The 14187-nt window shown below is 43.5% G+C and overlaps 1 protein-coding gene across 1 annotated transcript in view; it reads right to left on the bottom strand.

The window, feature by feature from the left end:
* CENATAC (centrosomal AT-AC splicing factor) overlaps positions 1–11690 on the bottom strand; it is a 41311-nt gene extending 29621 nt beyond the window's left edge. Inside the window, exons 1-3 of the mRNA XM_040325425.1 lie at positions 11514–11690; positions 11264–11430; positions 6951–7049 (exon numbers count right to left, since the gene is read on the bottom strand). Of these exons, the coding sequence (XP_040181359.1) occupies positions 6951–7049; positions 11264–11430; positions 11514–11633 (386 nt within the window). The 5' untranslated portion in view covers positions 11634–11690. The remainder of the gene's footprint in view (positions 1–6950; positions 7050–11263; positions 11431–11513) is intronic.
* Positions 11691–14187: the final 2497 nt, after the last annotated feature.

The following is a 14187-nucleotide window of genomic DNA, read 5'->3' as shown; positions in this document are numbered from 1 at the left end:
GGGCAGGAAGTGATTTAAAAAATCCCCATTTAAGAGGCCCAAGACAAAAAAAAAAACACAGGTTATGTACATACAAATATTTCCATACTCCCAACAATTAAGCTTTAAAACAAACCTACACTGACCTTGGTAACCGAAACGTTTCAATTTCCCTTATTAGGGAATGACCCATCCCTACACCTTCCACCCCAATTTAGGGTGGTCCCTGTCCCCAGCTGTAACCATGCATGTTCAACTAAAGCAACCATGGATGTTTATGGAAGGGTCTTTGGTGGTCATATCATCCCTGAGAGATTGTTCTCTGTGTATAGGTTTTGCACAGAGCAAAGTATGACAAGTTTGTTTAACGGGCACTTAAACCCCCCTCCTGCCCAGACCAATTTTCAGCGCTGATGCACTTTTAATGACAATTGTGCGGTCATGCAACACTGGACCCAAATTAAACTTTTATATTTTTTCCCCACAAATAGAGCTTTCTTTTGATGGTATTTGATCACCTCTGCGGTTTTTATTTTTTGTTAAAATAAAAAGGATTAAAAAAAAAAAAAAATTATTTTGTATATTTTGTTATAAAATTTTGCACAGGTAAATTTTCTCCTTCATTGATGTATGCTGATGAGGCTGCACTGGTGAGCACTGATAGGTGGCACCGGTGGACACTGAGGAGTGGCACTAATAGGTGGCATTGATAGGTGGCACTGATAGTTGGCAGTGATAGGCACTGATGGGTGGCAATAATGGGCACTGGTATGTTGCACCGATAGGCAGCATTGCTAGGTGGCACTTGTGGGCATTGATAGGCAACAATGGCAGGTGGCACTGGCAGGTGGTTTTCATGGGCACTGATGAGGCTGATGTGCCTCCTTCCTCTTTGGGACCGATGTCCCATGTGCACAAGCAGGTGATCGGCTTTTTATCCTCCTCACGCTGTCAGGGTGAGGAGAAAAAAAAAAAACGATTGCCGATCCTTTGTTTACATCACATGATCAGCTGTCATTGGCTGACAGATGATCACGTGGTAAGGGACCGGCCCCTTACACGGATCTGTGATAGCCTGAGTCTCAGTGACTCTGATCACAGCGTGCGCCGCGCGTGCCCTGCAGGGGGCGCGCGTTGCGCTAGAAAAGGGGAGGACGTGTATTGACGTCCTCCTGGCAATTGAAGTCCACGCTGTAGACGTCAATCGTCTATAGCGCAGATGGGAAGTGGTAAAAAAGGTTTAAAATCAATCACTTTAAAAACTGTGCAGGGAAGATCAGCATCCGCACCCAGAGAAGCTGGAGGCCGATAGACTTTAGGCAATATAAGGCATTACAATTACATTTAAAGTAAAAGTCTCAGCCTTTAGCACTACTTTAACCACTTCCTGCTGGCCGTACGACTATATACGGCCGCAGTGTGGATACCAATTCCCGGGAGGCCAATGGGGGGCGCGTGAGGCGCGCGCCCGCCGCATCACTAAGATGCCGATGCACGTGCCTGGCGGCCGCGATGTCCGCCGGGCACCAGCGATCAGCGGTAACAGAGACAAGGACTTGTCAGGGAGAGAGGAGACCGATCTGTGTCCCTTGTACATAGGGACACAGATCGGTCACCTCCTCCAGTCAGTCCCCTTCCCCCACAGTTAGAAACACTATGCAGGGTACACATTTAACCCCTTCCTCACCCCCTCGTGTTAACTCCTTCCCTGCCAGTCACATTTATACAGTAATTAGTGCATATTTATAGCACTGATCGCAGCATAAATGTGAATGGTGCCAAAAATGTGTCAAAAGTGTCCGCCATAATGTCGCAGTCCCAATATAAAATCGCAGATCGCCGCCATTACTAGTAAAAAAAAATAATAATAATTCTGTCCCCTATTTTGTAGGCGCTATAACTTTTGCGCAAACCAGTCGCTTATTGCCTTTTTTTTTTTTTCTTTACCAAAAATATGTAGAATACGTATCGGCCTAGACTGAGAAAAAAAAATGTTTTTTAAAAAAAATTGGGCTATTTATAATAGCAACAAGTAAAAAATGTTTTTTTTTTTCAAAATTGTCACTCTTTTTGTTTACAGCACAAAAAATAAAAACCGCAGGGGTGTTCAAATACCACCAAAAGAAAGCACTACTAGTGGGGAAAAAAAGGACGTAAATTTTGTTTGGGAGCCACGTTGCACGACCGCGCAATTGTCAGTTAAAGCGACGCAGTGCCGGAAGCTGAAATTATACCTGGGCAGAAAGGGGGTATATGTGCCCAGTAAGCAAGTGTTTAATATAAAAGATTTATATTCCCTCCCTCTACCCTTCATGTCTGACTCCCAGTTAAAATGCCCTGTGTATGATAGAGATGACGATAGAGATAGGAGACACGCACACACACCTCAAAAAATGTGAACATCATGAAAAATGTAATTTAGTTCAGTAATTCAATTGAAAAAATGAAACACATATTATATAAATTTATTACACACAAAGCGATTTCGAGCATTTCGTTCTTTTCATTTTGAGGATTATGGCTTTCAGCTAGTAAAAAAACCCAAATCCAGTATCTTAGAGAATTGGACCAATAAAAAATTAATTTAAAAAAGGAAGGATTTTTAAAACAGAAATGTTGACTTACTGAAAAGCTTGTCCATATACAGTATAGTATGCACTCAATACTTGGTTTGGGCCCCTTTTGCAGCAATTACTGCATCAATGCGATGTGGCATGGAAGCGATCAGCCTGTGGCACTGCTGAGGTGTTATGGAAGCCCAGGATGCTTTGATAGTGGCCTTAAAGGGGTTGTAAAGGTAAAAAAAAAAAAAAAAAAAATCCCTAAATAGCTTCCTTTACCTTAGTGCAGTCCTCCTTCACTTACCTCATCCTTCCATTTTGCTTTTAAATGTCCTCATTTCTTCTGAGAAATCCTCACTTCCTGTTCTTCTGCCTGTAGCTCCACATAGTAATGCAAGGCTTTCTCCCTGGTGTGGAGTGTTGTGCTCAGGGAGGGGGCGAGCAGGAGAGTCAGGACGCCCACTAACACACAGCTCCTTTCTCTATCTGCAATGTAGAGAGCGTCCCGACTCTCCTGCTCGCCCCCTCCCTGAGCACAACACTCCACACCAGGGAGAAAGCCTTGCATTACTGTGTGAAGTTACAGACAGAAGAACAGGAAGTGAGTATTTCTCAGAAGAAATAAGGACATTTAAAAGCAAAATTAAAGGATGAGGTAGGTGAAGGAGGACTGTACTAAGGTAAAGGAAGCCATTTAGGGGGGGGGGGAATGTTTTACCTTTACACCCCTTTAAGCTCTTCTGCATTGTTCAGTCTGGTGTCTCATCTTCCTCTTGACAATACCCCACAGATTCTCTATAGGGTTTAAGTCAGGCGAGTTTGCTGGCCAATCAAGCACGGCAAAATCATGATCATTAAACCAGGTATTGGTACTTTTGGCAGTGTGGGCAGGTGCCAAGTCCTGCTGGAAAATGAAATCAGCATCTCCATAAAGCTGGTGAGCAGAGGGAAGCATTAAGTGCTCTAGAATTTCCTGGTAGAGGGCTGTGCCGACTTTGGAATTGATAATACACAGTGGACCAACACCAACAGATGACATGGCTCCCCAAAACATCACAGACTGTGGAAACTTCACACTGGACCCCATGCAACTTGAATTCTGTGCCTCTCCACTCTTCCTCCATAACCTGGGTAATTTCCAAATGAAATTTACTTTCATCTGAGAATAGGACTTTGGACCATTAAGCAACAGTCTAGCCTTTTCCTCCTTAGCCCAGGTAAGACGCTTCTGACATTGTCTCTGGTTCAGAAGTGGCTTGACACAAGGAGTGCAACAGTTGTAGCCCATGTCCTGGTCAAGTCTGTGTGGTGGCTCTTGTGAATCTCCCTCAAATTTTTGAATGTCCTTTGCTTCACAATCCTCTCAAGGCTGCAATTATTCCTGTCGTTGTGCACCTTTTTCTGCCACTTTTTTTTCCATTAATATGCTCGGATACAACAGCCAGTTTCTGAACAGCCAGTTTCTTTAGCAATGACCTTTTGTGACTTACCCTCCTTGTGGAGGGAGTCAAGGACTGTCTTCTGGACAACTGTCAAGTCAGCAGTCTTCCCCATAATTGTATAACCTACTGAACCAGACTGAGAGACCATTTAAAGGCTCAGGAAACCTTTGCAGGTGTTTTGTTTTTATTAGCCAATTAGAGTATGACTCCATGTGTCAACAATATTGAACTTTTTCCCAATATTCACATTTTCTGAGAGAATTTGGGGTATTCACTAGCTGCAAGCCATAATCATCAAAATTAAAAGAAAGAAATGCTTTAAATATCACTTTGTGTGTATTAAATCTATATACGAGTTTTACTTTTTTTATTTAATCACTGAAATAATTCCTTTTTGACGATATTCAAATTTTTGAGATGCATGCACACACAGATACATACTTTCACAGTATAAAATGAATCCCTTATAGTAGTGTTTCCATGTGGTTTTTGTTCTTGGTACAGTCGAAAATTCCACTTGCTTTTAACGTTCCTCCCTACCCATCTTCCTCCTTCCTTCCTAGTCCTCAATTTTTTCTTTTTCTCTCCCCTTTTTTCTTTGCCTGCCTCCTCCCCCCTCTGTTAGGCTAGAAATGTGATAACACACATTTACACTGTTATTTGTGTGTGGAACTTGGATTTTTCTCTCTCCTGTGGTCTCTTTAATAACCCCCTATTGTTAGACTATAAACCTGCTCTCCTGGTATGGGGCTTTATCTATTGTTTTGATTTTGGCTAAAACTGTAATTGTCGGCCAGATGAGCCTGGCGAGTTATAGCTGGTATTGCATCAGGGCCTTCTGGCCTTTGATGTACAGTGTGCTTCCTTTCCACAATTATATTACATGCTGCTGTACCTTTGTAAAACTTCAATAAACATTTTTTTAACCCGAAAAACTAGAAGCCTATTGGTTACTATGCACAGCTGCACCAGTATTAGTATCTCTTTCTCACTGTCTTTATGATATTTACCAGTACTACCTCCACTGAAGCCAGTGTTTAGTTAAGGTCCACACCTCCTGCAGCACGAGCATGTCGGATGACAACTTTTCCCGATGCTCCTGCTACATGGCTACTCCAGTGATATAGCAGGCGGGCAGGGAGAACCATAGCATGAAGTGAGGAGACAATACACTCAGAAGTGTTGCATCCTGATGATTTCAGTGGGAAGTGTAGCGTTGCAATACTGCAAAGACTGGTTGCAATGGAGATTGTAATAGTAAGTATTAGAACTTTATTGTTTGATATTTTTTTTGGACATAAGGGCAGTGTCTATTTAAAGCATTTTAAATAATATGTTTGGGCCAAACTATTTCCATTACTAAGCAAATTGGCTGCCGTGTGCGATGCATCATATTTTATATAACTGATGCTACTACAGTATGTGACGCTGTGTTCCGCAGCAGTATAGACGACTTCTCGTCTGCTGACGGAACAAAATCAAGTTTATCAATGAATACGAGGCTTCCTCTCATCGGCTGAGGTGGAGATTGGGAGGTCATCTACCTACCTCTCCAACTCTGCAAATTAAATAAAAAGGCTTCTATTCACTGATAAAAATACAAGGCTTTTCCTGAACGTCTGAAAAGCATTCTGACAGCAGACAGGAGGTCACACAAATTGCTTGATCCAAATGATTTAAAATGACGGTGAACTAACTTCTGCTTTAAACCCATCCATACGTATCTCACCTTTTATTACAAAGACACATTTTAAGGGATAGGTTAACCCTTTGTAACATGTTTATATATATATATATATATATATATATATATATATATATATATAAACATATTACTGTGCTCCACCAATTTGCAAACCCCCTCCCCCAATGTGAGAGATTCTCTCCCCGTATCCACTGTCACAATATAAAAACAGCATGGCCATACAGGCTCTACCCACATAACCGAGTCATTCATTGATCTGTGAATGAAGGAACACGTACCCTCTTCTGCCACAGTAGACAGCTTGTAGTTCTCAATGAACTCCCAGGGCATTGATGATCGCTCTTGTAGTTACGGGAAGTACCAGCAGCAAGCTAGACAAAGGATGTTATTTACTAAAGGCAAATCCACTTTGCACTACAAGTACAAAGTGCACTTGAAATTGCACTGAAATTGCACTTGAAAGTGCAGTCACTGTAGATCCGAGGGGAACATGCGTGGAATATAAAAACGGCATTTTAGCTTGCACATGATTGGATAATAAAAATCAGCAGAGCTCCCCCTCATTTCAGCTCTACCCCTCAGATTCACAGCGACTGCACTACGCATTTGTAGTGCAAAGTAGATTTGCCTTTTGTAAATAACCCCCAAAGTTTCTACATGAGCATGACATTGCACCCACGATCTGCTGATGCAGTTACAATGCTTGACAAGCTGCAGTGTAAAAAAATAAAAAAATGATATATTAATAAATGCACTTCTTTTTACCTGAAAAATCATGTGCATCTATTGGGTTTACAAAAAGTGAACTTTTATTTTTTAATTTATTTGAAGTATTCAGGTAGCAAAATGCCAGACAACCTAAAAACAACTGAGGATACAATTGCCGATTCAATCAAGTTATATATAAAACCGCTTCCACTGGATGGGTAATTATTCATCTTGTTATTTGGTGAATAAGCATTTTTCATTTGTTTTCACTGACTGTTTCTGTGTTGAATCTGTGAGAATCAGACACTATAATAGAGTCGGTACTATAACCCTGTGTGTTATTTTATTATTCATTGCTTCTCAACTGCATGCTTGCTCATTATACAGGAAAGAAAAAAAACAAAAAAAAAACAGGTATGAATAGAGGAGGAAATCGATTAGGTTAGGGTTTGAGTGACTACACCAAAACCTAAATACTTTTGGACTTAGCAACTGTCTTCTCAACAAGCAGCTAAAGTACAAGAACTGGAAACCCACAAGCTTACAATGACTTACCTTTCAAACTCTTCCATGGAAAGAAAAAAACGTTCCTTTAGTTTCCCATCAGCCTGGTGTGTCCACCAAAATTTGTTCACGGCTTTTTTGTGTTCTGGACTGTAAAACATGAAAAAAATATATATATATATATATATATTTTTTTTTTCTCACTATACTGGTACAGTATTTTTATTGAGGCAAATAGACAGGTACATCCATAGAAATCCTACGCTAGGGATACAAACAGTAAGCATGATAACGAGCCATAGAGAGCAACAAACAGAATGTGATTATAGGTGTAATATAGCAAACTTGAATGTCCTCCCAATCGAGGCTGGGGGACAACACAGGGTGCCTGGGCCCTCAGGGGGGAAAAAAAGGAAGAGAAGAAAGGAGAGGCAAGGAGAGATCCCCCAGGCTGGGGAATGGATTACATCTGCAGACTGATCCCCCGCTGAGCAGGTGGATCTGCTTGACAGAGTCCGCTCCACGTGAAAGGGGTCTTACCAGGAGCGGCCCGTCCATTAGGGGCGCTGTGGTGCCGCCTACCCCTGCAGGGTGCCGGACTAATACGTTTGGTTTGTATGAGGTTTTTTTTCCCAAGCCACAGGTTTAGAGCCTGAGGCTCCAATTGGCTTGAGGGGCAGAGCATTGCACCTTGAACCCACCCACTTGTGACAATAGCAAATTAATATTCGCTATTGTCTTCTGGCTTCTTCCAAGGAAGCCAAGAAGGTGTGTTTTTTTTGGTGAGATATCAGAGGTCTAAACAGATCCCCCATATCTCTTTTTTTGCAGCACTTTACTTGAATGAATAAGGAATCTGTATAGAGATTCCTCATTCATAAAATGACAGTCTGATACATAGTAACAATCATGTTTACTATGCATCAGCTGTCAGTGGGAAGTCTAGGAGTGATCTGTGGTACTACAAGGGGGAGCTTGGTAAACATGCTCATCAAAACCCCCCCCCCCCCAAGCCCCAACTTCACCCCCACCACGCTCCCCAGCCTGACAGATCGCCGAGATCAGTGCAGGGAGAGGAGGGGGTGCCGGGGCAGTACAGGGGTTGATCCGAGTGATGGGGGGCACACATCAGGATCTCCCTCCAAGCCCCATGCAGCACCTGAAGCCGGTGGAAGAGGAGGGATGACAGCTGATAGTAGCTGCAGGGGATGGGGTTTGCTGGGGGGGGGGGGGGTTAATCAGTGCTGGGGGAGGGAAGAAGGTGGGTGAAGGGTATAAGAAATGAGTGGGGGGCAGTTTTAGGTGGAGAGGCAGGGGACAGGGATGCAGCGGCATGGGTGAACGGGGGGGCAGTCACATTAGGGGTTAATAACGCTGATCAGCGAGTTGTAATTCGCTGATCAGAGTTATAGAACTGTTTAGCAGAGTCTGCTGAACAATTATGCTATAAGTTTATGGTAATTGAAGTGACCATGAGCTTATAGCAGAGGGAAAACTGAGGTCTGTACGGCCTTGGCCACCTGCAGGCACTTTTTTGTAAGTAAGACATTGTTTTAGTACGGCCAGCATAAGTGACAGCAGGTGCAGGTAGCTTTTATCACCTGCCTATGACAAGGCAGTCTGTTGTACATAATATATTACAGTTCTGTCTGAAAATCCGCAAAACAGTCTTTCATTTTTTTTTTCTTTAAATAAATTACTTGATTTAAGTCCGATGATATTTACCAGATTCAACCTCTAATAGTATATACAGTATATCTCTTCTGTCTATTATTTTCAGAGTGGATTAGAGATTTTAATCCCCAACCATAATAGTTGGTTATTTATATTTACAGTACCATTGCATATATAGATATTTAAGAATAAATTGCCTTTTTTTTAAAATGTACATATTAAATAAATTATTACACCACACTTTTTTAAAGCGGGGGTTCACCCTAAAAAACAATTTCTAACATTAGAGCCAGCATACTAAGGACATTTACTGTATGCAGGTCTTTTTTTATTTTTTTTATCCGTACATACCGTTATATTCTGATTTTGTCCAGGGCTTCCGCGTTCTGATGACTGCGGGACTGGGCGTTCCTATCCTTGGGGTAGATGATTGAGAGCTTGTGAAACAGTTCCCCTGTCGCACAACGCGTGTCACCAGATTTCCGGAAATAGCCGAGCTGTGAGTCTACACTATACGGCGCCTGCGCCCGCCGTGTAGAGCTGACTGCGCAGGCGCCGTATAGTGCCGACTCGCAGCTCGGCTATTTCCGGAAATCTGGTGACGCGCGTTGTACGACAGGGGAACTGTTTCTCAAGCCGTCAATCATCTAACCGAAGGATAGGAACGCCCAGTCCCGCAGTCATCAGAACCCGGAAGCCCTGGACAAAATGACAATATAACGGATAAAAAAAAAAGACGTGCATACAGTAAATGTCCTTAGTATGCTGGATGGAATTATTAGAATTTTTTCCACTGGGAAGCCTGTTAGAAGGGCGAAACGCAGCGTAGGTTGGAGCCTATATATTTTTTCAAAGACATTGCCATGTTTTAGCTTGCTGGTTGTTACCGAGGCTATTTGGATTTTAAGATACCGCTATTTGTTTCTGTGTAAACTGTTACTTCACAAGTATCAAAACTGTGCTGTTCTTACTCAGAAACTTTTTAATTAAAGAAGTGTTTTGCTACAAAGTATTACACTATGAAGTCTTCCTTTTCTTTTTTCATTTTGTTGCTACCTGTTTTTTAAACACCCGGGGAGAGCTGTATATGCTGATCATCTCACTGTTGAGGAGTGGATTACAAGCGCTGCTGCACCTGAAGCACAGAACGCCAGATCCTGTCTGTCTGCATGAACTACAGCTCCCAGGTCGGGGATGACATGCCCATGAAATCGTCTCTCTGGTAAGAGGCTTATTTATCTGCACTTTCCACCGTATTATCTGTACTGCATGGATGTAGCATTTCCTTATATTGAAGCAAGCTGATCGTTGGTGTCAGGAATTAGGAATTTTCTTTCTTGGACTGCATTTGATTCTATGCACCTAATCTCACCAGTTTATGTTTTTTGGACTATTTTTTATATTATATTATATATATTTTTCCACACAGGAAAATTCCATTACAGACGTTGTGCTTGTTTATTTTCACATATGTAAATTTTTTCTTTTCACTTATATGTTTGTGGGTTGCGCATTATTACCATACTAACACATGGTAATAATCGATCAGAGACTTAAAACGGGACTGTGGCAAGCAATCTGACACTAACTGATGCTGGGGGGACTGACTGAAACTGACATTAATACACTGATCAGTAATACTACTATACACTGTACTAAAGACACTGGCTGGGAATGGGTTAACATCTAGGGCAATCAAAGGGTTAAATGTGTGCCTGTGTAATGTGTGTACAGTGTGCTGCTTTTAGGAAGAACTCTCAGCTTCTCATCCCTGCCTCCTATTGCCCCAAAACAATAACCTGACACCTCTCACAATCCACCGCTGTCCCTGCTGGCAGCCCCGCTCTCCCCTCTTCCTGAATACACAGGCTTCACTGAGAACAGCGGGAACCATATGCTTCCGTCAGTCAAATCCTTTGAGGATTTAGCGGGGCTGATGGACACACACAACCTGGCTCAGGAGTGCGCCTGCATGAGTGCCCTCATAACAAGTAGCTGGGGAGACTAGGAGAAGGGGGAAGAGTGGTCAACGCTGATGGGGGACCAAAGGACCGCAAAAGCGTTGCACAGAGGTGGTAAGTATAACATATTTTCTATTTTAATAAAAAAAAAAAAAAAAATAAAAAAAAAAATTTTAACTGCTTGCCTACCGCACTATAACAAAAAGGCAAACAATTTTTCCTCCTTCGCTGATTGGTAGCACTGATGGGCACTGTTGAGGCTGCACTGATAATCAGGACACTGGTTATCAGTGCAGATGTCCCCATTCACACTAGCCGGTTACCAGCTCTCTCCTCTTCTCACGCTGGGACAGCATGAGGAAAGGAATGTCAGTAACCAGCAAGTGTGTTTACATTGGGATCAGCTGCAATTGGACACAGACGATCACAGATCTGGGTAAAAAGCCAATCACAGCGGTTCTTTACCACATGATCAGCTGTATCCAATCACACTTGCTGGTTATTGGCATTCCTCTGTGACAGTGTACCCGGCTAGTGTGAAAGGAGACATTTACACTGATAATCAGTGCAGCCCCACCAATCAGTAGCGCCTGATTTTCTGAAGGAGGCTGGAGCTCCTCTTTAATTGCTTGGCACAACACTGCCAGTACTGTGAATGGGCTTTTACACTAAACAAGGCCTACACCCCTCATACACACACAGAGCCCTGAGGGGGTGTCAGTACTATACCTGCACATGTGTTCCAGCATTCCTCCGTACAGCACCGTTACACTGCCGTCACTGATGTGTCTCCCCACCTCCTCCTCACAGCAATGACACCAATACTTCTCCTCGTGTTCCAGGGGATTGAACTTCTCCACCACGGCCACCGCAATCATCCTCCGGGCCGCCTCCACCTGAGGAAAGACGACTACAGCCCTGAGCTCCGGTACACGGAGAGCCCGAGACCCCCCTCACCTCCCGATCCCGGTACCGGTACCTTGTCGGAGAAGGCTCGGAGCAGAGCCTGCAGCCTCTCCCGGTGCCCCTTTTCATAGACATGTTTCCTCCGGCCATAGAAGACCGTCTTCCGACACACCGTACACTCATACACCGCCATCACCACCGCTTCCGGGTACCGCAATACACGTCACATGACCTGCTCCAATGTTTGGTCACATGACCTGCTCCAATGTTTGGTCACATGACATGCTAGCCTCTTGCAGATTGGTAGTAGTTGGCTAATGGCTATGAACACAGCAGTGGAGGAGAGGAATTTCTTTGGGGCTCAGCATCAGAAGTGTATGTTCTTCATGTACCCCAGAGAGTGTGTGGGTTCAAACCGAGGGTCATTGAAAGAGGCAAAAGTTTTTAGTTTTTTTTTAATACCTTGATACATTTCTTGCATTAAAGCAGAGTTCCATCCACTTTTTTTTAACTTTATCTTATTTAATATATCATTGGCAATAATTTCTTCATTGATCTTCTTTTTTTTCCCCTCTCATCAGCTTACCATGTTTCTAAGCTGTTCTATTTTACTAATCACTAATTTACTAATAACTAATCATGTAATTTCTTGGCGGCGCACTGTCTCCTGGGAGCTTGGTGTCATAAATCCCAGGAATATGTGTGGATCGCCGCCGCTCAGCATCGCAAGATTTCAAAACCGGAAGTGACACAATGATATCTTCGTTGCCAACCCTTTCGACGACGACGCCCATTGTAATGTAGGGTGACCAGACATCCCCGGTTTCCAGGGACAGTCCCCGGTTTGAGGACACAGTCCCCAGACCAAGACTGTCCCCGGATTTGTCCCCGATTTGGATTTGAACAGAGGCTGGGGCAATTTCAAAGACAATCAGTGCAGAATTAAAAAAAAAAATCTGAATTACACCCCGTTCCTACTAGCTTAGGGGGCTGTATTTTTTTCCATTATCTGTGCCCCTTTCTGATGATCATGTGCTGGTCGGAGCGGAGTAAATATTTCTTCAGTTTCGGGCGCATGCCCATTCAGCTGCGCTCGCATGTTCTTCTGCCTTGGCTCAAGTCGCAGCCAGCCACCTGCTTGCTTATCTCCTTGCCTTCCATGGCGGAGTGATCTTCCTCCGCTTTCCCACCCAGTAGTAGCCGGGGCCCGGCTTTACAGACTTTACAGGCTGTGAGGCGGGCGGCGGCGGGCAGAGAGTCGCTGATTTCCGCCATTACTAGTAAAAAAAAAAATGTCCCCGGATTTAATTTAAAAAATCTGGTCACCTTATTGTAATGGCAATGTCAGAAGTTTACAGTGCTGCGAGCCTAACATACTGCACATGCACAAGAACAGGCGGAGCATGCTGGTCGCTCAGCTGCACTGTATCCCTGAAGATAGTGCTTGTGGGCTTCACATGCCCACAAGCAATATGGGAAATGCCAGGACAGAAGAATAAAAGTTATTTTTTGCTTTGAAATCGCAATTCCAGCGGCGATATGTACAAAAAACATGAGTACTATTAATAAAAGTTATGATCGTAAGATAGTCACAAAAAAAAGAAGATCGCCAACAGGGGACCACAGAAGCGCAGATTTGTCACAACTGATCACGTGGTAAGGAGCCTCTGTCAGAGGCTCCTTATAACGTTCAAAGATGCAGTGTGGCAGACATGTTTTCCTGCTGGACATCATATGATCCCCAGTCAGGATAACAGAACCACTTCCTGGCCGTCAATCTGCTAAAGGCCGGGGGAGTGGTTAATCTCCTCTCCTCAAGAGAGAATAAATTCAGTTCCTCTAATCTTTCCTCATAGCTGAGCTCCTCCATGCCTCTTATCAGTTTGGTTGCCCTTCTCTGCACTTTCTCCAGTTCCCAGATATCCTTTTTGTGATTTGGTGCCCAAAACTGAACTGCATATCCCAGATGAGGTCTTACTAATGATTTGTACAGGGGCAAAATGATATCTCTCTGGAGTCCATACCTCTCTTAATACAAGAAATTACTTTGCTCACTTTGGAAACCGCAGCTTGGCATTGCATGCTATAATTAAGCCTATGATCTACCAGAACACCAAGATCCTTTTCCGCTATGGTGGTGTCACTGAAAAAAGAACTGCGTTTAATGGTGTCAATGGAAGGAGAACTGTCCTTGTGTCAGTGGTGTTACTGGAAGAACTGTCCCTGCGTCAGTGATGTCAGTGGAACAAAAAGTGTCCCTGCACTAGTGGTGTCACTGGAAAGAGAACTGTCCCTGCATCAGTGGTTTCACTGGAAGGACAAATGACCTTGCATCTGTGGTGTCACAGGAAGAAAATATTTCCCTGCATCAGTGGTGTCAGAGGATGGAGAAATTGTCCTTCTGCAGGCATTACTACCCCTTGAATGTGACCTATTCAGATAAATATTGCTTGCAGTTGCGACATGTAAGAGGTTAAAGCAGGCAGTGAGGAGACAATGCAATGCCTCCTTGCCGCCTGTCAAATGCTCTCTGGAGAGTGATCTGAATGCAGAGATCACTGCAAGTGTAAATAAGGCCTATTGCCCCTGTACACACGATCGGAAATTCCGACAGCAAAAGTCCGATGTGAGCTTTTGAATGGAAATTCCGACCGTGTGTATGCTCCATCGGGCTTTTGCTGTCGGAATTTCCGCCAGCAAAAGATTGAGAGCTGGTTCTCAATTTTTCCGGAAAATCCGATCGTCTG

Source organism: Rana temporaria, chromosome 10, assembly GCF_905171775.1.
Source record: "Rana temporaria chromosome 10, aRanTem1.1, whole genome shotgun sequence".
Taxonomy (NCBI): domain Eukaryota; kingdom Metazoa; phylum Chordata; class Amphibia; order Anura; family Ranidae; genus Rana; species Rana temporaria.
Note: the sequence above shows the minus strand (reverse complement) of the source record. Positions and strands in the feature narration are given on the sequence as shown.